The sequence below is a fragment of the Cydia splendana genome, chromosome 11 (assembly GCF_910591565.1).
Source record: "Cydia splendana chromosome 11, ilCydSple1.2, whole genome shotgun sequence".
Classification (NCBI taxonomy): Eukaryota; Metazoa; Arthropoda; class Insecta; order Lepidoptera; family Tortricidae; genus Cydia; species Cydia splendana.
The window spans coordinates 20,721,651-20,749,611 of NC_085970.1; the positions used below are offsets into that span (position 1 = coordinate 20,721,651).

At 37.0% G+C, this 27,961-nt stretch overlaps 1 protein-coding gene across 6 annotated transcripts in view; it reads right to left on the reverse strand.

The window, feature by feature from the left end:
- LOC134794902 (protein kinase C and casein kinase substrate in neurons protein 1) overlaps positions 1-27,961 on the reverse strand; it is a 174,099-nt gene that overhangs the window by 13,704 nt on the left and 132,434 nt on the right. For 5 of the 6 annotated variants that reach the window (XM_063766751.1, XM_063766750.1, XM_063766749.1 and 2 more), the window contains 2 exons: positions 3,470-3,481; positions 1,342-1,568 (listed from right to left, as the gene is read on the reverse strand). In XM_063766751.1, coding sequence (XP_063622821.1) covers positions 1,342-1,568; positions 3,470-3,481 — 239 coding nt within the window. The remainder of the gene's footprint in view (positions 1-1,341; positions 1,569-3,469; positions 3,482-27,961) is intronic. The other variant, XM_063766748.1, reaches the window with a different exon arrangement.

The window sequence follows — 27,961 nt, forward strand, 5'->3', positions numbered from 1 at the left end:
TGACATACAGACTATATTTGTCTTACAAAAGAGAGCTATTCGTTCTATATATAATTTAAGGGTGCGTGAATCATTAAGAGAACTTTTTAAATAAATTAATATTTTAACTGTAGCTTCCCAATACATATATGATAGTATTATTTATGTTGTTAAGAATCTAGACTCCTTCACTAAGAATTCTGATGTTCATAACTATAGTACTAGAAATAAAAACAAGCTTGCTATCAGAAAGTTTCGTGTTCGTAAAGTACAGAAGTCATTCGTTGGGCAATGCATTCATTTTTATAACAAGTTACCTGAGGATGCTTTAAGATTACCCTTTCCAGCTCTTAACAATTACTTAAAAAAGTCATAGATGTTGAAGGCTCAGGCTTATTACAGAGTCGAGGACTACTTGACAGACAAACATGCATGGTCCAAACCAGAAACTGTAATAACGACAAGTAGCAATTAAAAGCATTGTATTATGTGTAGAGTTAAAGGTGACTCAGCTCAGGTAAGAAAGCACATCAAATTGTATGAAAGCATCTCATAACAATCAGTCAGATTCATATAATATGTATTCTCATTTCTTTTATTGATTTTATTTTCTTTTCCTTTTGTAAGAATTTGATATGTTTTCTGAAAGAGCTACGTATTTGTATAAAGTTATGTACTCACTGAGTATAATTGCATGAATTCTATAGTAATTTAAATTGTATTTTTCTTAATTACTCGTAATGCATGTTAATTATAAGATGTAATAATGTTTTGAAAAGATGTGTCCCGCCGAGTTTGTTGCCGGTCCCATATTGGGATACCCTCCTCCAATTGAGGGGGGATTTAAATCTTCTCGGGGCAGAGGTGTACGGTTGGAGCCGGTAAAGGTTTATTTGACGTTCATAAGCGCATTGTAATATGCCTACTTGAATAAACTATTTTTTATCTTTTATCTTATCTTATCTTTAATAACTCTTCGAAGCAACAGTGGGCAGCTCACAGCAGTACCTAAGCCAGCAAATGATTATGAATAGAGAGACAAAACTTTGGTTCTTGCTCAACAATGAGGATTGCTAATGGCAATCTTATTAAGATGGTGCGTCCACCATCTTAGAAACTCAGAACAAAGAGAAACTCAGATATATATCTGATAATGTTATGGATCCATTGGACAGTGGATGTGTCCACGTTGATCGGTTCATCAACCATCTGTTGCCAGAAAATGGATCCAGCTGATCCCTGGTAAAACCGACCTGCTCGCAATCCAGTAAGATGGTTTAACATAATCCGCACAGCCTTAGACATTAAGCAATGGAAGAAACGGCAGGACACAACCAGGGATAACTCAATGAGAGTACTCACGTAGGCTCCTGACTGATGTCGAGGCACTTGTGGAAGCTGAACAGCACGTCCTTGAAGAAGGTCAGCCGCTGGGCTTCCATCTGTTGACACCTCTCGAAGACACCGCTCATGTCCTCGATGTAGCGAGGATTGTAGGCGGTGATCTCGGCGAGAGCCGCTTGGTATTTCTCTCGGGACTTGGACACATCCTCGCGGCATTTGGATACGCGCTCCGCCATTTTCTTAACCTGTGACATAGAAAAGGGATACGATTAGTTACTCGATAAGAAGTTAAGAACAAATAAATAAGTATTTGTTAGGCACATAGCGCTACTGCGGGAAAGGATGGTATATATTGGCGATAAAGTTTAGAGAACCTAGCCAAATGAGAATCTTTAAAAGAAAACGTCAATGGAAATTGTTGTCGATAAACGATTTGTCATGTTAGCTACGGCCCAGTACAGTTTTCGCTAACAAATATACAAAATAAATGATTTCTGATGAACTTTTCTCTTAAGGATATCAACTTAGCCAGAAAAATAACAAGAACACTCAAAACACTAGCATATCTACATGACCGATTAACTCCTAAATCACTCTTTGTTTACGCACAACAAAGACATAAAACCGTAGCTCGCAAACTTGCCAATTTATCTTAACACAATGAAACAGTGCACTCAATGACCGAAACTCAAAAGTGTGTCAGTCGAAACTGGACCACATCCAACTCCCGGCAGTTCTTGATTTACAGATCGCACCGAAATCTGGGCCAGGAAATAAGTATTCAATTGGTAATGCGGATTGGATTTAATTTATTTTAAGCCAAAATTTCGCTTGTAGTCTTTATGCAGTAGACCGTTTTTTGATCAATGAAACTGCATTGCTTATGTGATTACTGATGTGCCGGCGGAAAATTTTCCAATATGGCTGATTTATCCCATGGAATTTTTTTAAGTTATTGGCTGTCCACACTATGTTAAATAATAATTATACAAGAGGATGCAAGTCTCTTGACGTGACGGGACAATTTTGAAAATGGCAAGTAAGTATCTACTAAAGTAGAAGCTTTCTACTTTAGCAACAGAAAGCCAGATGCCTCGGTAACCGGTGCAGTAGCTTAAGTGTTACTGAAGTATGAAGTGCTTCTGGTTTTATGTATAAATATTTGCCATTTTCAAAATTACTCCGCTTTCAAGTTACCATAATGAGTTTACGTCTTCAACCATTTCATATGCCGACTTTTAGAATAAGATTTGCGTTGAATAAAATTATTCCCCGTCTTTCCATTAAATTCCTCCGCCGTGCGCCGCTACGACAATTTCCGTAAACGTAACAACGTAAAGCCAGGTGATAAACTGAAGGAAATCACGAGACCCAGCGGCGTCGGCCTACAACCAATTCAATTATACTTTAAGCGCTTAGACTTAAGGTTTATAATGCAATAGGGGGTTGTGGTAAATGAAGTGGAGGAGCCAGACACTCTGTCTGCGGCCACCCCTCACTGAGCACTAATTGGATGCCATTTTGAGTTAAATTAACATAAAAATGAGCTAATTTAAAGTGGTTATTAAAATGGATCTATGGTTCGGTGTGCAATTATCAGAATTTGGTATTGTAATGTATGAAGTATTGCTTTTGTGGATAATAATTATTCCGTTTTTAGGATTGTGTTAAGATGCTGTTTATACGGCTTGCCAATGTCGATTAGAGATTTCTTTACTAGTAGGTGAATTAGAGCGATTCAACTTTTATCCACTATGTTGCTTGCAAATGGGTGTCAACTGTCAACTAAACACAACCTCACTTAATGCTTCATTCTTTCCAGATTCTCCGTAAATTAGGGATTATTTATCTAAACCAAACTATTAGCAACTACATTATATACCTACATAGCATACCAGCATGTAGATTTAAGTAAATGAAAAGGGATAATTTTACGCCAATAGACCGCATGCATAAGATTAAAATGCACTCCCTTAAAAATATATTTATTTTAGGACATCATCTTCTAGTTATATTATAACCTATGTATGTATTAGCATATAACACAGAACTCGAGGTTCATTACTGGGACTCGGGAACAATAGATAGGCATATGTACCTAAGTACTTATACATAATATTGTAGCGACACATATTCACACACTTACCAGTAAATGACGCTGCGAGAACAAAACGATGATGCATTAGTGCGATCTTATTTGGCATTAGAAAGCTCATCATTTTTGTGGCGTAGGATTAAGTTCCGCGTTTTAATTTTAATTGCACTATTTTTCTTCTTATTTGCCTAAACAATATCGGAATAAGTAAATGACGCTGCGAGAACAAAACGATGTTGCATTATTAGTGCGATCTTATTTGGCATTAGAAAGCTCATCATTTTTGTGGCGTAGGATTAAGTTCCGCGTTTTAATTTTAAGTTCAGTACTTTTCTTCTTATTTGCTTAGCAATATCGGAATATCGGTAAACCGTCTATTAGTATAAGGTGGCCAGTTATTGGAAAGTGGCCAGTAATAGGCCCTAGGTCGTTTAAGGGACTTCTTTATTCACCCATGACAACTTGTTCTTATAGAAAGTCGTGTTGACAGGGTATTTTCATTTTAAGTTTTTAACTTGTACTTTAAAGCGCGATTTAAGTCGCGTTTCAGTAACGTCTACCCGTCACATTCCTGACAATATGTATGGAGTTTGACATTAACGGTCAGTTCTGTGACGATTGCTAACCGGCCGTTAATGGTACACAGTTAAGTGAAAATGCCCGTCAACATAAATAATCGTACTTTTTTAGGGTTCCGTACCCAAAGGGTAAAACGGGACCCTATTACTAAGACTCCGCTGTCCGTCCGTCTGGCTGCACTGAGAGAAAAATCATCACCAGGAATTAATAAACAGTTCTGTACTGGGGGAAAAAATGAAGTTTTAGTAGTAATCATGGAAGTTTCACTATTTCTGTAAAATTTATTTATTTCTACAAACAGCTCAGTAATACTAAATCTAATTTCAGCAAACAGACTTTAGTAAATGGAGCATTAAACAAAGTTCAGTATTTGTTACAATCCATTTTTATTACTACTAAAATTCTCCGATTTTTACTAGTAAAGTTTGTGATTTTTGGAAAAAAGCATCTGTGATTTCAAGTTATGATTTTAGTAAATGTCTCACTTACATAGTTTTGTAATATCTAAAAAACGAGTTCGCGGGAATAACATTACCCCATTTAAAATAACAATTCAGTTGTTACTATAGCGACATTACAAAGTTTACTGGTATTTAGTAGATAGACTTGTTGTGTTTATGTTCATTGTTGTACCAATCACTAAACGAGTTTTGTAATACCAACACAGCGAAACGAATGTTAGTGATTTTAGTAAAATTTACTACTTGTGCTACGTTCATTTGGTTAGAGTTAGTATTGTGTCGGATGTCGGGCGGGCGTGTCTCGTGTCTTCTTTGTTTAAAACATACTTAAGTTAAATAATAAATTTAGGATATATTGTGGGCCATGGACATATTAACCCGCGACCTACTGTGTAGTTGGGGTCTACAGGAATATATTGTTCTGCAACTTCGAGCTAGCTGTTGTTATTCTAGTGATAATGACATCATAGGTAAATCTAAACTGTTTGCAATTCCAACCTCCCTAGCACAGGTGCGCCGCGAGAGCATGTTGCGCGCGTAATAACTACTAGTCTCTTTCTGACTGTATGAATAAGAAAGGAATGGGTAGAATATCTCGACAGGCTTTTATAGTGCCTCTTTAGTACAGAGATAGGTATACTACCAAATGCTTTTTTATTCATACAGACAGAAATAGAGACGGGTAGCTACCACGCGCGCAACATGCTCTCGCGGCGCCCGTTTGCTAGGGGCGGAGGAATTGCAAACAGTTTAGTTTTTGCCTGTGACGTCATTATCTCTAGAATAACAACAGCTAGCTTGGAATCGCAGTACAGTTTAGTAAAACCTATGACGTCATCGTCTCCGATATTGCTAAAGCACGCTTAGAATTACAAAACGGTTAGTTTTCACCCATGACGTCATCACCTCCGATATTGCTAAAGCACCTCTCGGAATAACAAAACCAAATTTCTGAAATTACTCTAGCATACTTCAAATTACAAATATAGAAGTTGTATTTCCTACTAAATGGAAATTGCAAAAGTCAATTTGTTCCTATTAGTTGACTCTCCTTGTCCCCGGATTAAGTTTTATTTTTGTAATTCTAAGTGTGTTTTTGTTAGTTTTTTGTCTCAGTGTGTCCGTCTGTCTGTCACCAGGCTGTATCTCATGAACCACGACAGACCTAGACAGTTGAAATTTTCACAGATGATGTATTTCTGTTGCCGCTACAACAACAAATACTAAAAAGTACGGAACCCTCGGTGGGCGAGTCCGACTCGCACTTGTCCGGTTTCTTCAAACCGTTTGTCAACACACAAGCAACAAAATAATGTTCCAAGAAAAATACTGCAAACTTGTTTCATTAGTGTTGTCGAGTTGACTCTTAACAATACCTACACTGAGAGAAAAATCATCACCAGGAATTAATAAACAGTTCTGTACTGGGGGAAAAAATGAAGTTTTAGTAGTAATCATGGAAGTTTCACTATTTCTGTAAAATTTATTTATTTCTACAAACAGCTCAGTAATACTAAATCTAATTTCAGCAAACAGACTTTAGTAAATGGAGCATTAAACAAAGTTCAGTATTTGTTACAATCCATTTTTATTACTACTAAAATTCTCCGATTTTTACTAGTAAAGTTTGTGACTTTTGGAAAAAAGCATCTGTGATTTCAAGTTATGATTTTAGTAAATGTCTCACTTACATAGTTTTGTAATATCTAAAAAACGAGTTCGCGGGAATAACATTACCCCATTTAAAATAACAATTCAGTTGTTACTATAGCGACATTACAAAGTTTACTGGTATTTAGTAGATAGACTTGTTGTGTTTATGTTCATTGTTGTACCAATCACTAAACGAGTTTTGTAATACCAACACAGCGAAACGAATGTTAGTGATTTTAGTAAAATTTACTACTTGCTACGTTCATTTGGTTAGAGTTAGTATTGTGTCGGATGTCGGGCGGGCGTGTCTCGTGTCTTCTTTGTTTAAAACATACTTAAGTTAAATAATAAATTTAGGATATATTGTGGGCCATGGACATATTAACCCGCGACCTACTGTGTAGTTGGTGTCTACAGGAATATATTGTTCTGCAACTTCGAGCTAGCTGTTGTTATTCTAGTGATAATGACATCATAGGTAAATCTAAACTGTTTGCAATTCCAACCTCCCTAGCACAGGTGCGCCGCGAGAGCATGTTGCGCGCGTAATAAATACTAGTCTCTTTCTGACTGTATGAATAAGAAAGGAATGGGTAGAATATCTCGACAGGCTTTTATAGTGCCTCTTTAGTACAGAGATATACTACCAAACGCTTTTTTATTCATACAGACAGAAATAGAGACGGGTAGCTACCACGCGCGCGACATGCTCTCGCGGCGCCCGTTTGCTAAGGGCGGAGGAATTGCAAACAGTTTAGTTTTTGCCTGTGACGTCATTATCTCTAGAATAACAACAGCTAGCTTGGAATCGCAGTACAGTTTAGTAAAACCTATGAAGTCATCGTCTCCGATATTGCTAAAGCACGCTTAGAATTACAAAACGGTTAGTTTTCACCCATGACGTCATCACCTCCGATATTGCTAAAGCACCTCTCGGAATAACAAAACCAAATTTCTGAAATTACTCTAGCATACTTCAAATTACAAATATAGAAGTTGTATTTCCTACTAAATGGAAATTGCAAAAGTCAATTTGTTCCTATTAGTTGACTCTCCTTGTCCCCGGATTAAGTTTTATTTTTGTAATTCTAAGTGTGTTTTTGTTAGTTTTTTTTCTCAGTGTAGGTACTTTTAACGACACTCACAAGAAACAGTAAAAGTTATCCGTACAAACTTCTATTTTATTTAATACGTGACAGCAGAGTTATTAATGGTAGAAGTGGTAAAGTTTGAAAAATACATGCCTCGAATTTGAAAGCTGAATGTACAATTTTATTGTACACTGAGCCACCGAGCTACAAAATTTCTTATGAATCAAATTGGCTAAAGTGGCTATATGCGATTTTGCGGCCGGGTTTTCGGTCTCGAAAATTATGCAGGAAGGTTGTGAAAACTCTACGTTTGATAAATTATTAACCTCAATTATATGGAGCATATTTTTTAGACTTTACCTTTACCTCTTCTACAACCAATAGTGTCTGTGCGGAAAGAGAAGAGTCGTGAAATGTATGGGATCCAATACATTCCACGACTTCTCTTTCCGCACAGACTCTAACACTTTGGTGACATAAATGACAGTCACGGCCATGTTCGATAACTGCTGCAATATCGTAAGTCGTCTGAATGACATCGGAGTATCGTATTGTTACGAATGAAACAATGGCTCATAACTACGAGAATATAAAGGGGTACAGTCACCTGCAATAATATGTTACTCTTCGAAGGCCGCAAAAATATGGGACACGCTCTTATGGCCCTATAAATAAGATCGTGTCAGATATTTTTGCGGCGTTCGTTGTGTAACATATTATTGCAGGTGACTGTATACAGCGTACCTCACACGTGCATACGGAGTTGTACCTATACTTATACAAGTCTGATTGCAGTAAATTTGCATATTCGCCTGCTGAGTCCTCCAAATCATTATTGCAGTATTGAATTTAGATCTTTCTTGTATTCCATTTTAATTCAAAATTACGTTTGGATTAAATCCTTTATAAAGGCGTTTGGGACTCGGGAGGATATTCTAGATTTTTAAATGTATAATTTATAATAGTAGACACAGGGCCGGATTAAGCATGTCGGGGCCCCTAGGCAGTGCAAGGCCCGGGGCCCCCTTACAGTCAATTCTGCATACAGCATGTTCAGTTACAGGGAAAAAAGTTTGCGTTTTTAATTTCAATCTTCAGCCGAGCCGATCCGAGTCTAGTCAGAACGATGTCTTTTTCGCACTTATTGCTTGGACATAAAGCTTTTTTCTAACACCGACCATAAGACTAAACGCCGAGCCACATTATTAGGAGCTACATGGTAATAAAGAATTTCCATATGTTAAAATTATTAGTGTTAGACCAAGATAAGTCTGCAACGATTTTGATAGCACACGCAGTGCAAGTGTTATTTTAAACGTCAAACTTCTATGAAATTCATCATCTTCCCCGCGTTATCCCGGCATTTTTGCCACGGCTCATGGGAGCCTTGGGTCCGCTTGGCAACTAATCCCGAGTGCGTAGGCACTAGTTTTTACGAAAGCGACTGCCATCTGACCTTCCAACCCAGAGGGTGAACTAGGCCTTATTGGGATTAGTCCGGTTTCCTCACGATGTTTTCCTTCACCGAAAAGCGACTAGTAAATATCAGATGATATTTCGTACATAAGTTCCGAAAAACTCATTGGTACGAGCCGGGGTTCGAACCCGCAACCTCCGGATTGAAAGTCGAACGCTCTTACCGCTAGGCCACCAGCGCTTCAAACTTCTATGAAATTATAACGTATAAATAACACTTGCACTGCGTATCTTATCTAAATCATTGTAGACTTTTCTTGGTCTAACTGTATTAATTCACCAGTCAAGCTAACATGTAGATAGAGGGCCAACCAAAAAACTTAGCAAAAACGCGAGCGCAGCGAGCGCAAATTTTTTTAACAATATCGCAAATTGTGAAAGCCTGTTAAAAGGCCAGGCCGGGTACCGATCTTCACCTGGGCCTAAGAGTCCGAAGTGCCCCAGTGAGGCGAGCTTTCATGCGAACTCAAAGCCGTTCAGGCTTCGGGATAAGTAGTTGAGCACAGACACGAACCAAATTCCATTGTATTAAAAAGCGAGACCGCTGGCCGAGCTAGCCGCAGCGAGGCCAAAGGCTAAGCTGAAGTAGAGGAGATGAGAAACACTGAATGGTAAAATGAGGTAAAAAGTGAGGCTGAAGTAAAGGTAGAGCTCAGCAATCTCCGCATTGCTCGACAAGCCCGAAGCGTTACAAATACAAAATACAAATACAAATTCTTTATTTTTTTTCTTCGTTTTTTAGCGAAGTGAGCTTTCATGTGAGGCAAAAGGCCAAGCTACTGAAATCAATGTTGATATTTATTAAAAAGCGACGCCGAAGGCCGAGATGTAAGGAAGGAGCGCTCTAACATGAACCAATCGTCGAAATAGGTCACTTTTGTGACGCGCATTTTTACATACATACATTTTGTATGGACCGTCACTAAACTGACACCCAAAATTCGTATGAAAAACTGGGGACACTTTTTTTCTTTGTTTTAATCAATAGTCCTCGTGATTCTGAGTCGATATAACCCAGTTGTTCGAAAAAAAAAATGTTAAATTTTTTCAGAAAACCTTTACAACAGGGCCCCGTTTCTCAAAAACTTGTAACTTGTAATACAAGCGGATGTCACTTTTTGACAGCTTTTGTTAGAAAGGGACTTCCACTTGTATTAGGTACAAGTTACGCTTTTAAGTTAAGCTTTTGAGAAACGGGCCCCAGGTACGCATATATGCCCCGCAAACTGTAACGTATTGCTTCCATTTTATTACAGTTTCATTAAATTAAAGAATGGATCAAAAAAAAAAACAATAACAAAGCATACTCATTATTAATAAGAACAAAAAATTTACGCGTGAATTTTGACCCTATGAAACATTTTTTTTTTGTGATGGTGCGCTCTGAGCCGCCGGGGCCCCCTAGCCGAGGCGGGGCCCCTAGGCAGTTGCCTACTTTGACTTAGGGTTAATCCGGCCCTGAGTAGACATACTGGATTGAAGCCATAACAATATAACAATCAGCTAAGTAACTAATTGGCTAACAATTCAAAAGAGTACAAATTAAGCATTAGGCAATTACGTAACAAAAAGAAACATAAGCGTCTTTACGCTTTTGAGAATCATTTCGCTAAGCGCTGTCTTGACAGTGATTGTTCGCATTGATAATACATGTGGAATGCCTCTCTTTGCCTTCTTAGATAATGTAGATATTCATAATATTTATATTTATTTAGTTTAGACTCATCGATGTCTTTAATACTAGACAAAAAGAGAATAATTTGCAAATTGTAATAACCAGAAACATCTATATGACCAACAACAGGACTTCGCTTTACGTTATCACTAATCCAGACTTAATCATACATTAATCCGTACATGCGTTACATACGCACGTATATTATGATATTTAAAGTACACGTGATGCCTTTGTGCGCACCCTAGCTGCCAGCCGGCTTGAAGCGTCATCCATCAAGAATGCCGACTCAGCACTCCTAGGGCTGTCACACAGTTTTTTCATTATATTTCGAGTAACATCTAACGGATTGCTCACTATCACTTTATTTTACGCACTTTAGTAAATTAATATTGCGTCTCTCTTATAAAATGTAAAAAATATAAAATTTTACAATGGAGACGGGGCCCTTGGAAGACAATTTTCATGGTGCTATTCAACTCAACTTGAGCACGTCCAGCCACCCTCTATCGCTACCAATCTTATCGACATGTCTTCCGATTTTAAAGGACGGCCAGAGGCAGATTTCCCATTTTTTAAATTTTGATTAAAAAAACTAAAACATATAAACCAAAACTATTTATTTTTTATGAAATGAAAAGAAGGTGAAATCGGATATCTGCCGGACATCATGTTTTACACAAAATGCAATATATATGATCGATTGAGAAAGTAAAGTAAAGGGATACGAATGTGCAAGTTGGCAACCCTGATATTGTTTCAGTTGGCCTGATTGATTATCTCTATCATCGCGAAAGGCATGTTCGTTCACACCAAGACTATTTATACCTGCTTGTTTTCAGGATAATGTTTTGAGGAAAAGAGTTTCAAAAATACTATATCTTATTAAAGTATCATATAATTAATTGGAGAATGATGACATAGTATTAGAACTGCTCGCACGTACATAGTTTATTCTATCAAAAAAAGTTTACGAATTTCGACCACAAACAAGTCACATGTGTCCATAATTGAATGAGAAGAAAATTAACGCTTATGTTTGCTACTTTTACCCTATTTTTGGACTTAGCTAACTCAGCACATAATTTGAAATGACAAAGTGTGTAGGTACTTACTGTAGGTACGTCAAAGTCAATTAATTATTTTCGTAAGCCGAATGTATAACCAAAGGGCAGCCCTACCAATCTATTGGAAGCACGTCTAAATGAGATTCAATAAGTCCACAAAGCTGGCGTATCGCAACACCTTTGTCACACTTTATCGACAATCACTTAGCGGGACCCACTCCACGGTGGCGAGTGATTGAGCCCATGTTGAAAGGTTGGGAAGAATACGAAGCCTCAAATGGACTTTTTCATTAGGTATTGTGCTACATCAGTCCCTTTAGAGGCTATTACATGTTCATCTAAACATCTAAACTCCACGACCTCGAAGCAATGGCTTTTCACATTTCTGTATGGGAAACGAAATTTCCAATTGCTTGTGAACTTTTTTAACTCTATGGAAACATTCTGCAACTTGCATATTATCAGTTCGATAAGCGTGGACGCCTAAACAAAAGTGCCCTTATTTGAATGCAAAAATGTTGTTTTGTTTTTACCTTGAAAGAGTAGGCAATACGGTCTTGTTTAGCCGTATAAAGGCCGGGTATCCCTACTGATCTATACGAAGCGCTCCTAAATGAGATCCAATCAGCTCACAATACCTCGCGTATCGCAACACCTCCCGCCTTTGTCACATTTTATTGACAGCCGCTAAGCGAGTGGGTACGGTGGTGAATGAAACATCTTGAAAGGTGTTTGAGAAGAATGAAGGGGTCCATTTGTGTTGCTTTTGTCAATTTTCGAGACAAATAGATGTCTTTGATGATTATTTAGGTTTGTAAGACTAGGCGCTCATTGCTTAGCTACTTCTCGTTAATACAAGCGAAAATTCCTTTTCAACTTTACTAATATACGTATACCTACTTTATGTATATTTTGAAATAAAGAAGCACATTTCCTTATTAAATATGAAGTGGTTATGACTGTTTTGAATGACTTAAATTACGTTTATCATAAATTGCCATTGCTAACTCTTATAATATAATATCCCAAGAAGCACGAGAAAATTTATATCTCCACAGTTTGACAAAAACTTCACATTTTATCATGTCGACTACATTCGAAATTCGAATTTTCACATTGCAATGCTTTGAGCATGATTATATAATAGTTCAAGTTCAAAGTTCGCAATAGGACTCCGAGTATGGTTATGCAAGCGGGCAGGTGCCGGCATTCAATTTCCTACCTCGCCGTCTGCCGGACGCTTTCTAGGTCAATGTGAGATATTAATAAACCACTTCTTTCAGGGTTCCGATGTGTGTAAATATGGGTTGACGTGTAAACGGTAAAGATGTCACATCGTTCTAAATATAAATGATGAGGGGGCCGCTCCCGGGAAAAGGGAGAGGAAATGCAATTTACTTACAAGTACGATTGTCTTTATCCCCCTGAATGTGGTATTGGTACCCTAAGAATAAATTTCATAGGGGAAAAAATAATAGCACTCATTATTAGAACCAAGAAATTATTTATTAATTTACAAGTCGTCAAGTAACTTAGGAAATATGTAGGTTTACCGTAAGTCTTGTTAAGGATAATTCTGTACCTGAGCCGCGGAAACCAGTAGTTCAATCGTGTAGCGCTTCCGTTACAAAACGTTTCATTTAGGTCCCCGCGCCGAGTGCAGAGCGAAATATGATATCTCTAAGTATCCATCAGGTGATTACTTGATTAGTTTATAAAAGTTACGAACATCCTGGTCACGGCACCAAATTGTCAACACTCCCTGAACTCAATCTATTTAAAGCGGCGCTAAAGAGGGCGACCTTGGTTGGAAAAACTTGTTATATTTTCATCTGTTTATACGCGGTGTCACTGTATCTCGGTCGTAAATTGAAGTAGAGGGAAATTTAAACCTGTTTTAGTCGTATAAAATAACAGTTTTACTATTAATGCGATTTTAAAACTTCTTTAATATATTTAAGAGATTACAAATTTAAAGGTTTGTATGTTGTAAGCTCGTATGCATATCTAAATAGGTACCTATATTACCGGTTGAACCGATAGCAAAAGTTGCAGAAGCTGATTTTCTTAAACTGCTTCCATGTAAACAGGTGCAGCATACTGAATTTTGAAATTTTCTAGTGCAGCGCAAGTAGTTGCTCAAGAAATGGAAGGAAATTCTTTCTGCACAGACTAAGGACAGTCTTTGCACAGAAATTATATACAACAAAATCCGCCTAAACTTCAACGTTTCGTTTTCTTCTTATAATGCTTATTTAATGTCGGTAATCAACAGCACAGACACGCTAAAAGTTTTCAGACCGCATATCTGTGTGTATTATAAATATAAGATTATACAAACGCATTATTACGTTATACAAGGATTATTCAATTAATGTTGCGTACAGTTACCAGGTATATATAATAACTTTCCTAACGCTACTCGCAAAATTAAGTTCTCATGATTGAACAAATTAAATCATGTAAAATGTTTTTGACGCTTCTTCACATACAATTTTATTATTTCAGATGTCAGTACCAGCCTGACACCCCTTATCTACCCTTGGCTTTTCGTTAATGACTCTAATTAATCGTCTGGATAAACTAGATTACGGCGGGACCGCTAAGCACAGATAAAAAAGATTATCCTGAGCGTAAATATGTCAAAATACGCAGCTGTGCAACTAGCTTTTAGTTAATAAGTGTCGCATTTTAAGTAGGTACATATACTAATACTTACTATACTTAGTCTGTAGGTAATCGAGATAAAACCCAGGAAATCATAATATCAGACTTTAAAATCCGCATCGGCGGTCGAATCTTCTAGCAAAAACATATTGTTCGTCATTTGTACTCATGGAATTGTTCTTACTGTCCATATCATTTGTGCTAAAATATATTATCTATTGTACGAGTACATATGGTGATGTATGGTGATTACCTACCAATAAACACTAACTAACCGCATCGTGAAGGGATAACTAACAGCAAAGACCTTGGACAAAACAAATAGGTAATAAGTAATAAAATACGAAACGCAGTGGAAGCAGAGCGTAACAGCCCTCGATACTGTTACATTACAAATTGGACACGTCATTGGCTCCCAATCATTTTCACACCGCACTTCATTTACCCGGGCACGTGATACCGCTGGTAAACGAATGTGCTATACGAGTAGTTACTGAGAACCGTTGGTTTTAAATGAAAATTTATTTTCCATCTTTTAAAACGCGGAAGGTTACCAAAAGAGGTGCTTCTCATTCATGTATTTATATGTTGGCATTGACATATTTTAAGAATAATTTTTGTGTGGATGTGGACACATTTTAAGTACTTACTTCAAGGAGGATCCGAAATTCATTTATAGGATCAGATCTTAACATAATTTTTTAGGTTACAGAGAAGGTTGTATGTAAAACCTTTTGCATTGTTGTCAAGCTATGCTAATATTTGTCATGTTATGACGACAAACGACAATTCACTAAAAATTTAAATGCACGAACCGATTTAATTTCGCCTCCGTTGAACAATGACGCAATCAAACACCGCTGTCTCATAACCGCTAAAAGTTCTCTATTTTCAATTAAATAGCGCTGGAAACTACGCCCATTTAGCGTTCTGGCAAAAGTTTCATTCAAGTCGGTTCGGAAGGCACAATATGAGCCAATACCAAGCGCTATATTTGGCTCACTATTCTAAAAGTAAATACCTACTGACTAAAATAAACTTTGCGAGAGAATATATACTCGAGGTATTGTCAGTTGCTTTGTAAACAATCTTATACAGACAAGCAAAAGAAAATTGATGCATACAGATTAACTGACTTTACTTTACTGGGCTTCAACTGTGAATATTTGTATGAGACACGAAATATTTTCGAAATAAGTAGCGACGATATTTAAGTTCGTGATAGTCCTGGCGTTGCTATTTAACTACTTTTTTTCTACAATGTACGAACATTGTCACGACGGGCCAAGGCCTGTCCATAAACAGCCACTTTGCTGTGTCGTGCACAGTATATGGGCCAGGGGGGGGGGGGGGGGGGGGGCAGTTACATTTTGATAACTCGGTGAGACACAGTTAGTTTTTATATGGAGTGCACGGGTGAAGGGATTACCTATATGGCCCGCACGGCCGAGGACCGGCAGAGCATCCTACCTATTATTAACCTACACTAAAATAAAATCGGTGTAGGTATTTAGGTAGGGTTTATTTATTTAAGAGTACTTACAAACAAATTTGAATAGTGGAAAAATGAGCCGTATGATTTTTCATCTTAATGGACACAAGAAATAAGTAGTCTGATGGTTTAATAAATGTTAATCCACCATCATTTTTGCTATTAATACAGTAATAGTGTAATGGATCTGTTCAATACTCTTCGATATAATACTAAAAATGATAGTGTGCATTTGAGGTACCACTAAGATAATCTTTATTCTTTTTGCACCAAAAATCGTGCGGCACACCTAACTTGTGGGTCTGTAATGAAATGATCGCTAAACTTATTAAATTTTCTACGAGTAACGGATCGAATACAGCTTTTCGATTAGAATTGTCATTAGATTACAAACGCATTCGACAGCCCATCCAATCCCAAGTCGATATTGGTCCAAACCGCGTCTGCGGTGTTCTCGCGAAAGCGGGCAAGTGTGCCACGGGCACACACCATGGGAGCGTGGGGAAGGCAAAAATGACATTCTTACCATTCCGCGCCGGTTTCACTGCGGGTGGATTAGATGCTTTATTGTTTTGTTGATAACTGGTGTTTGTTTATAATTATGTTAGTGGTATTTTATGTCCGGCTCGCATCGGTCTATTCAGCCACGACCGGTGTCTCTCCGGTGTTACACCATAAATCGTCTGCAACAGACGCAAAGGCCAATGATGATGATTTTATGTGGTTAGTATTAAAGCGAGTAATTAGCAGTACCTATTGGACATTTTTTACATATGTCCGCGAGCTTATCACACGAATCCTCCAAGTTACTTAGGAGGCAATGTTTATGAAATGGAATGTTTTTTCTGTTTCGCGATGGTAGTTTTTGTAAGTTTTTACACAAATATAAAAAAGCACACTTGCCTTCGCCCAATAACTTTAAATAACCAAAGTAAATTTTTAGCACAAGAAAAATCTACACTTCATGAACACGCTTTTCATACTGCCCTTTTAATCACCCCTGTCCGATACACGGACTTTTTTAATTACACCTCTTGTTTCTACCCACCACGGCTTTTATACTGTTCTCTGTTATGATCAGCAAGGTTTTGTGAAGCTTTGTGTGGTACAGAGTAATTTGTGCGGTGTTATTGTATGAAGTGCCTTTGGACAACGCTTTCAATGTAAGAGTTGTTTTTACACCTGGACTTTTGATTGTATGCCAATTAATGTGGCCAATCGCGTAAACAGAAAACTTAAAAATAACACCCCACCTAAGATGGTGGTTTAATTTCAAGCATTTTATGCGGTTTTATGATAAATGACAATATTATCAAAATAACAGATAATGAGTTGATAGGTGTATAATCATTGCATTAATCGATACTGATAATGATTGCTTATCAATGCGAAAGTGTATCAGTGGGTGAGGGCTACGATTCGTAGATAATCGGAATAATCGGAATTAGCCTACTTATTGAGTAATTTGATAGGCAGACATACTTATATGTGTAATCAATTATTGAATTAACTATTGCTGGCTGAGTTGAACATGTCAGAAAAATTAATGTAACTGATATTTAATTATTTTTATTTATTTATTTATTTTTAAACTTTATTGCCCATACAAAAAGTACAACAGGCGGACTTAATGCCGTTATAGGCATTCTCTACCAGTCAACCATAGGGCGAAACAGAAAAGAGTCCATGTGGGTGCAGTGAGAAATAAACAGAAAAAAACGTAACTTTTGAGCGACGAGTACACTAAATACATATATATATATATATATATATATATATATATATATATATATATACCCTTAACACGTATATATATATATATATACGTATAAACAAGGATATATACAAATACATATAATTGCACGTGCGTTAAGGGTTACCTATTACCTACTAATTCCTACTGTGCCTGCCTTAGCAGGTGGTTATAAAGCAAACGTTTGAAAGTTAACTTGCTTGGAGCCTGTCTGATCCTCAGAGGGAGCGAATTATTACGTAGGATATTTAATTATTTATGTTGTTTTTATCTTATAACCCGAAATTATTTTAAAACGATTCGATACTTCTTCGAGACAAAAACCTGTGTTGAGGAAATAATTATTTAATTTTTTTCCTGAAGATTTGTGTTATCCAGGTTCGATTGTATGATATACTTACCTTTAGAACGTGATTTCAATCTAGTATGAATAACATATAAATATAATAGCGAATGCCGAGCACGAAACAGAAAATTATTGGTACGTCAAATATTTATTGCATGGCAAAAAATACGCAATAATAATCTAAAATTCCGAAACGTGCCTTGACCGATAAAGTATAACCCATAGCGTGACAGTTATTATTTTTAATTATACTTGCAGCTAACCAATCGACAGCGTCGGCTGAACGCAAGCAATGTTGTTATTTTATTTGATACAAAGTGCAACGGCTTAAATAAACAGTATTTAAAGGACTCCCTGATCTCACTGGTTTGGCGATAAAAGACATTGAAATCCGGCGATTTAAGGTAACCATTGGTTTTTGGGCATAACTTTTGTGTAAATTCATAAAAAACAATGAACATAAACAACACTCCCGTTGTTTTATTTAAAATTTAAATGATCAGCGCATGAACTTAATACATTATATCTATTGCCAAAGAGCTCGACTAATCTTGCATCCAGAAATGTAAATAATACGACGTTATGGTATAATTAAAGCTTTTCTACATTATTTTGGCCGCCATAGCCAAAGATCTCGGCTAACCAGCGCTCGCGCACTTAATGCGAACAGCCAGGTGTCGTAGCCTAGATACCACGACTGTTCTACACACCAAACGCAATGTCATAGCGGGAAAAGTGTACACTTACGCCCTTATACATGTAAGTCCGGTTACATAACGCACATTCGCGGTCATAAGTGTTACGCGTTGTGAATGTTGTGATTAATTGAACACTTGATCTGTTAAGTGGAGGTTCTTGTGGTGTTATAAATATGTGTTAAGCGTGTAACTGTTAAAGTAATACAACATGGGTTAAATCACATTTTAAGCGCTAAAAGCTCTATACTAGAAAATAGGTTTAAGTGAGTAATTCGTTTCTGACAGTATAAAAAATGATGTAACTTAAGAAAAGGTAATCACGGTCCATATCCCGGTCGATTTAATGCAACGTAATACCAGTAATGTCTAGTTATATAAACGACCAAGGACCGAAAGGTTTCAAATATCAGTAACATACGGATCATATAGCTACTGATAAAAATGTCAGAATAGCGACAAGACGTCACAACATATCAACGTAGTACAAGTTATTATCGACCGTAATATAGATCGCTAAGCCTTTATTCCGGCTCCATTCCTTTGCATTCCCTGTGATATGTGGCTTTCCATAGAAGGGTCCTTATGCTTCAAGTGTTATAAGGACGTTTCCATCTGAAATTCCAACAGGAATTCTGATAGAAACGTCCTTATTGCAGATCATTGATACGTAGGACCCTTCTCTAATGGAAAGCCACATATAATAATTATGTACTACTAGAACAGCTAACGAGAACAACATCTAAGCGCCATTTTGATAATATTTTGACAGCATGCGTGGCACACACTTGAATAGCCAGCGCTGCATTACAATTCTGAACGGATATTTATTTGAGCGCCTTCTCCTAATACTCTCAATGGATATCATTCATCATTTAAAGTTAACCAATTAACATTCTTTGAAATATACAACTACTATTAAATGAATATAAACTTAAAAATCGATTAAAGGGAAACATTAATCACCAGTAACCAGTCGAGTGGAACGTCAATTGGATTCCATTCCAAATACTATTACGAAATATCACGCCATTTTGATTGACCGGTACCTATTCAATCAGACTACGATTAATATTATATCAAACAAGTATGACATATTCGCTAGCGATTGCGTAAACTAACACACAATACATCTCCCTCGTACTGACATTGGTGCAAGTGAGATGCACAGCATTTGAGTTGACGCAGTCGCTAGCGTTTAAGGCTGCGTAAAATTCATGGTGAGGGTGACGATGACGAGGGATAGACGCACGTGACATGGATTATGGAATGGACTATATGTTTAACCGAAATTGTAAGACGAGGAGGTACGAAAAGTTTTGCTTCTTCATACCTTCGTTTGGGTTCCATTATTTGATCTGTGGTCGAATTAGGAATGCGCAAATGGGCAATTTGTCAGTGGAAGCAAAAACGTGCTCAAGTTAGAATTGCAAGCGTCAAAGCATAAACACATTCGAACCTTTATTCGCAACCTTATCACAACGAGTTAAGAATTAGTTTTGCCTCGTTAGCGTGGTGTTTATTGTGGTTTTTCTATACATTAAGATTATCGGGAGCGCGGGAAAGGAATGTTGCAAATGCAAAGCGACGTGCGTCGAGCATACGATATAGTCATATAAAACATCTATATTTTCGTATAAAATCTATACCTAAGGTTGTTTCTCATCGATAAGCAGAAATACACGCGTCATTCAGAAGTTCATTCAGTAGAAAGAAGGGCGGAAAATTCACTGAGGCACCGGAATAGGTTTAAAAATAGTCCACTCTTCCGTGTACGTTCGGTGCTCGCATGTGGAAACCCTCTGGAACAATTTGAACCGCAGACTCATAATAAGTATTCTTTGTCCGAGGTCTTTGTATTTAGTCAGATGTGTGAAAGCTCATATGAGCGTATTTCATGTTGTTTTTGGTTTGGTCAGCTTTTGACATGTTTAATCTTCCACCATGGTAACCTTACGTATTGAATAAACGTTCTTGATTTAATTCACTTTGAATGGTTATTTTTCTTAGACTGCTGCAATATTATGGTGGCACGCTGAGTCTCCAAATCCAGACATTTACGTAATAAGTTCGTTAAATTGTTATTCGTTTCACATCAAAATTAATCCGCGGAAGGTTTTGCGACAATGACCATCACAATACATGGAATCATTTCACCGAATTTCCTCCTGAGCGTCGAAGAGAAAAAGCGCACAATACTTTCGTTTGTAGACGTCTGCTACACTAGACACAGGTTTCATTCCAATCTCTTAAACACAGTCGAATCAAACCAGTATATCTGCGCTTTCCTACGTCTAGTTACTACAGATATCGATATCAAGATACATTGGTAGGCACCTACGGCCCAGAGCTTCACTTTGAGCAAGCGATGAGAGTATACGGTCTGTTTTTGTACTAACGATCGCCGGAACTTTAGCGATGAAGCTCTATTGCTCTCAGACTGGACGGAGTTGCAACTTGATCGGAGGCGATAGAAATTAAGTGCGCGAACGGGGAAAAATACAGTATACGGTAGTAAAAGTATAGTCGAGTTGTCGAGTAGTTAGTACCTATTGTGAGTTTAAGTAGGTACGTAACTGAACTCAATGTATTTTATTTATCCATAAATATAGTTAATTACAAAAAAATACACCTTAAATTAATAATATTAGAAAAAAGCAGCATTCTTCTAAAAAACAAGATGTTATTTTCAACCCTTCGCGAGGTCATAAACATCTTAGTCATCGCTGTACGACGTAATTAATCAGCTTTCTTCATGGGAAGAAAATGCTGGGTATTCCGTAAAAAAACACCGTCTTCTGGGACGGAGTGTATGAAACAGCAATTTTTTTCGTGTTTTCAGTATGACCTATTTATTATTCAGTATGTCCTTGGGATGAAAAAATAGCCTATAGGTATTCGTAGAAATATAAATAACAATACTCGTAAGAGGTCAAAAGTCGAAATTAAAATTCTAAGCCCGGAACCCAGCGGTATATATGATGAAGCTTTAATAGTCGACATGTAAGCGACAGCAACATGCATTGAAACTTTACATGGAGGGTGGGAGTGTGGTGGTTTTCAATTATCTGCAGCCTAGACCACTCAGCAATGTTCACTTAGAGACGAATGTCATATAGAGCATTTAAGTAGTCCGCTGACCGTCCATAGAGAGTATACAGTCACGTTAATATTTGATAACGAATTAAAAAAAAACTACAAATATCCTTACTGTCCTTAGCAGTGGAATATTGAGTTGCAAGTTATACAGATGAGTAACCAGTTAGTAATTACATCTCATTAAACAGCTCTCGATTGAGTCAAGCGGTTTGACTTGAACCTGTCAATGATGACGTCAAGAGTATGCGAAGATCGCGGTTTACAGGTCACGGCTTTTAGGTGATGATGCCCTGTTTACTACTGTAATCATTATTTTGAGTAGATTTAATGTAAAAATTTACAACATATTAAAAAAAATAGGTAGTCTACAACTTTAAATAAAATGACTCGCATACGAATATGAAAATGTGATGTGTGGTAATATGTAGTATATGAGTTAGTAAAGCAATAGCGTGTCCACATTTCGTGATATACTTATAGACAAATTAATGATTATGACATGTGCTCATTCGTTTAAAACAGGTATAAATTGTGGATTAATGTCACTAATTCATAGATAATTCATGTTCCGAAAAAAGTTCTTTATTATTCGCGTGTAAACCGGTCGTTTAGCGTCCTAATTGAATCAGAATATATTGCAATTTCAATCAGTAGTGTGCCAAGTCCAATGTACTTCCAATTTAAATTAAAAATGTACAGTCAGTCTAGTGTTTTTAGTACGCGTACAAGTTGTAAATAATCCTTATTGGTTAGAGGTTACAATTTCAGTCACGAGTAAGTAGGAAAATAACACAAAGCATTAAAAGATTAAATAAGTATTTAATGTCAAAGTAGCCGAGACTAATTTAAAACTGTCGTTTTACGGTGGTCACAACAAAATAGGTGGTCGAATGACTATGTTGTAAAAGTCACCATACCATTAAACAAGTTTGCTTACATGATGCGTAAAGTTCCATCACCAAATTGTTCTGAGTGTGATGTAGAGGAAGCCGTTTATCACATCCTAATGGAATGTGTTCGCAACGAATCAGTTCGCCGAGAGATTGAAGACGATAACTTTTTTAAGATTGGTGGATGTAATTATATATTATCCCAGCCGTTGTCAGAGACTGCAAACTTAATTTATAAGCTGGTAAATGTAGGTTTAAGTAGACCATAAAATATTTATGTAGTATATACAGAGCGACATCGTCACTCAGTGACAAAGCTCTTTCAATAAAGAAAAAAAAAGTGTTAATTATTCGTCATAATTTCATAGAAGTTTAACGTTGAAAATAACACTTGCACTGCGTGTACTATCAGAATAGTTTTTTGAAAGTTCCAATGCTCTAAGGTGTTGAACGGATGCACCTCTCCGCCTCCATCTTGCATTATTCTGGTATTAAATATAACCTCTTCATCATAGCTCACTAACGATCTCTTATACAAGTTATTACCACCTCAATGTCGAAATAAATCACAAGTAAAGTAAACAATATTAGCATGACCAATATTACCATACAGTAGAGGACGTATTACATAAATCTTAGATCATACCGTGTCAGGGCTGAGCGCATCCTAGCGTGGTTTGTTTGCCTAGTTTTTGTTCCTAGGCTAGGCATAATCTAGTGCTTAACGCTGATTATTTATGCTTAGTATTAGTACTGTTTACATGTTTTTGTCCACTGAATTGTTGATTAAAGTAAACGTTAGTATTTCTGTGCCATGACATAATCTTTGAAAATGAAGAGGAAGAAATGAATAAAATATAAATTAATTTGCTTAACAATTACAGTTATTTCTAGACGTGTTCCATTGGAACTTGCAACTATAAAATTATCAGATAAGTACCTTATTCCATAAAGATAAAGTGCATTTTCTCTTGGTCAAGTATGTCGATTGTTCGATATGAATGGGATCGTAATTAATTATAATGGCGCCCGCGTCGATATGCTTTTGTACTGTCACGTTGTGACACTTAACACTTGAATGTGCAAGCGACAAGATGACGCCTATTCAGTTGGGTTAGGAATATAATTATGGACGCGACTCTTTCATGGGGAGAAGGTTCTTGAAGAATGTCTAGTATATATTGATAGTATAGTATTAAGGTAAACGTACTAGTACAGTCATCAGCAATAGTATCTTACACAACTAGGGCCGCAAAAATATGTGACACGTTCTTATTTGGAGCGCAATAAGAGCGCGTCATTTTTGCGTCCCTAGTTGTGTAAGATACTATTGCTGATGACTGTACTAGCTCGACATGCTAATGCCCAATAGATGACACCTGGCTGTCACCTCTATTGACAATGACTTAAGTTTCAAGATGACATGTGATTATGAGATGATAAGGTGTTTCAAGAAGACGTACCTCGTGGCTCAAAAACCTCTGACCTGACCTGAAAATAGCCCTAATGATAGCCAACCTCCGGCAGGAGACGGTACCATAAGAAGAAGAAGTGGATTTCTTAGATATGTTTCAATGTAGAGTAGGTTTTCAAAAAATAAGACTGGAAAAGAATTGAGAAATCCAGAAAATAAACACGGTGGAAAATCTTTAAATCCGCTGGAAGGTAAACCAATTTCACTGGTGGCTTTTATTTACTAGAGTTAACCCTAAGCTAACCCTTAGTAGTAACATAGAAATGTATACTTTAGTAGGTATTTTACCATGAAAGGGTCGCTTTATCTTTATCCCATGATTACGGAGCTCAAGTAAGTGGCTTCTCATTAGATTTACTTTTTGTACGATTTTCAACTCTATTCTTGTTACGTGTCGTATGGATCAAAAGGAAAAATTCTAAAAGAATGTTTCGTATTTTCCTGGCTATTCACACCGCCTACGACGCACCAATGCAAATGTAATTTTCTACGCACGCCTTTCATACGAATCCACGGGTCAAACTAGACTGTACCATTTGATCTTCAAGACGAAATACTTCGTGGATTGGGATAAGAGCGGAATTCAGAAACAATGAGACTGAGAGCCGGATTAAGGAGGATTTAAGCGTGGTCGGCCCCGGACTTTTATACAGACTCTTTCCGACTTTTTGTTACTCGTACAATACTTGTTCTGAAATGCAAGAAGCGTAGAAATTTCTTTGTGATTTCGAGATTAGGACTTTTAATAATAATTTAGGAGCATGGACCTCAACATTTTATGCATTAAATCCTAAGTTAAGGTATTTAACTGATTTGGAATATTCTAGAATAAGTAATTACACTCATAATGTTGTTGGAACTCGCGACTGCGAGATACAAAGCAGGTTTTTTTCCTTTATTTCAATATAATTTGCATTAAGTAATTTTAGAATGTTGAAACTTTTCAAAGACAGGTCCAAAAATATGACCTACTTTTTAAATTTTTCCTCCTGCTGTAAACATTATTGAATACTTGTAAGTTTGATTCGTAAGGTCACACATGGTTTATTTAATACGAGCAGTTATACACGTGTTTAGTAGCTATACTAACATGTGTACATATCTCGGTGCTAACTGTTAATTGAGATTTTTTAGGCCTTATCTCGTTGAAATAAGGTTTAGGAATGTATAGGCAATTAACAGTATCTAGTAGAGTTAGGTACACTCATTTTAACAATTTAAAGTATACTCAGCGCGTTTTTATAACCATTCCACCCCAAAGCTGTAACAGATGTTATCCAGAAATACCAATCATGACGTCACAGCTGTGAAGTATTTTATTTCGGGAACTAACCAGACGTCCGCATTTATTTACTCGCCTAATGCCGTATCGATGAAAACGATATTTACAATGAAAAAACACCTCGACAGTACACGCTGAAAAGCACATTATCTTGATAGAAACACGGTGTATTTCAATATGTTAAACGGCTAGTTATTTCAAGTGTTCGAATATTAAATGTATCTATTATTACACGTAGTACCTACCTAGAGCATTAATTTTAGTAATTACCAATTTTTATTAAATTATTGTACGTACAAACATATTACCAAGTTGATAATCATGGATTATTACAACATTTTCCTTAAAACCTTACAACAATGAAAATGATAATATTATAATGGCCGGTACTGTATGATGCAACAAGAAACAAAGATGAGCAAAGTAATGAAATATGAATTCTAATTTCCGTGATTTAAGGTCGAGTTTCCTTTGCCATGTTCACGGCGAAATTCAGTACCTGAGTACTGAAGTTTCATGGTAAAGTTAGTATCTTAGGAGTAACGTTATCAGTACAACATAAGTCTTGTTATCTCGGGTACGATGACGCAAGTCTGGCGAGGAGAATGTGTAACACTAGTTGCTAGCAATAAAATATGATTGAATAATACCTTTAATATGACAGAAGTGTAAAAAACTAACAGTTTATACACATATTGTTATGGCGTTGTCATCGATTCTGCATATCGCTGGCCCAATATTACAGGGTTCTATGTTACATTTTCAAGATAGTTGAAATTCGACTTAATGTCACTATGACAATGTTCAAATTTCAGTATTATAAAAGTGAAACATAGAACCCTGTAATATTGGGCCAGCGATATAACGTGACGACTATTTTGACTGCGTGTGACGACACGGTCAAATTACCTAGTTTACCTACGTAGTGTCTGTGTTCAATCCGATTTTGCCTAAGACATTTTGTTAAAAAATAATTACTGTGTTTCACTGTATTTATAATAAGTAGGATTTCTAGTTTATCATACATGTTCGCTTCATGCATAGTTGTTAGGGTTCCGTACCCAAAGGGTAAAACGGGACCCTATTACTAAGACTCCGCTGTCCGTCCGTCCGTCTGTCACCAGGCTGTATCTCGTGATCTGTGATAGCTAGACAGCTGAAATTTTCACAGATTATGTATTTCTGTTGCCGCTATAACAACAAATACTAAAAACAGAATAAAATAAATATTTAAGTGGGGCTCCCATACAACAAACGTGATTTTTGACCGAAGTTAAGCAACGTCGGGCGAGGTCAGTACTTGGATGGGTGACCGTTTTTATAGATAATGGTACGGAACCCTTCGTGTGCGAGTCCGACTCGCACTTGGCCGGTTTTTTAAATAATTACTTTAAACAGGTACAGTCAACATCCCTAACCTCAAGTCTGAAAAAGTCTTCAAACGAAGACTTCGGTTAATAGTTAGTCGGTCCTAAATGTTGTCAAGAAAAGGCTTTAGCTGACGAAGCGAATACGAGTACTCCCATACCCCCAAGCGAAGCACCACTTGAGATCGGGACTTGGCATTGAAGTATGATAAAGCAGAGCTATACTAACGACGTGCTTGAAGTATGCACCGGGCCGGGTCGGTTTAGACGTACCATTTTTGAATTTATCCCCAGAGTGTGATAAGTGTTTCTACTACTTCGATTACTTATATAATTCAATATTATTTATTGCTTAAAACTACAAATTAAAACGTTTCTAACTAGACAATATAGATTAGGTAGTACATAATACATATTATAAAAACTAAAAAAAATACAGATTGCGATAAACATTTACATGGTTTGTGACGTCAGTTAAGTCATTAAGTACTTAGCTTAATGGCTTAACTGACGTCACAAACCACGGATTCAAGTTTTAAAAGTTATCAGTCCACTGGCTCAGATCCGTTAATTAATCTCTTTTAAGGAAGTGTAATCAATTGATTAGATGCTTAACGCGTTTCACCAAGTACATATAAATATCACGTGTATCGAATGTGAAATTTGTAGATAAGCAGAAATTACACGTGATTTTACTTACAACTTCATTATAGCTATTACCTAAAGGTAATGTCTTGACGCGCCGCGAAACTCATTTCATTAACAACTTATCAAGTTTACGTCGAGCGCAGTACCTTTTATTAACCGTATATAGGCTGTTAATAGGCATTGGCAGTAATTAACAAAGTAACAACCTACCGTATGACCTTTCAAAATCAAATTTGGAAGCGTAGGTGTTATAATAACAATAACAACTAACGATGACGATTCTGTGGAACATAAACCGGACAAGTGCGAGTCGGACTCGCCCACCGAGGGTTCCGTACTTTTTAGTATTTGTTGTTATAGCGGCAACAGAAATACATCATCTGTGAAAATTTGAACTGTCTAGCTATCACGGTTCATGAGATACAGCCTGGTGATAGACAGACGGACGGACGGACAGTGGAGTCTTAGTAATAGGGTCCCGTTTTTACCCTTTGAGTACGGAACCCTAAAAATACGTTGATACAAACGCTACGCTACGAAGCGCTGATAGCTGAGCGCAGACATGATGACTGTAACGTCGTGGGTTCAAATTCCAACCCCAGCTAACACGGATGATTATCTCGAATATTATGTTATGATACCAACACTACATGTTTACTCAAATCATCGTATATCCTCCTAGCGATTTTCATATGGCCACTGTGACAAGATACGAGCACACGAATCGCTTGATAGTAAGCAATTACTGTCACTCATTGGAGCCAGGGCTAAGTATAACCGCGAAAATCGAAGTTCGCAAATTGCGGGCATTTATTGGAGTAAAAGAGA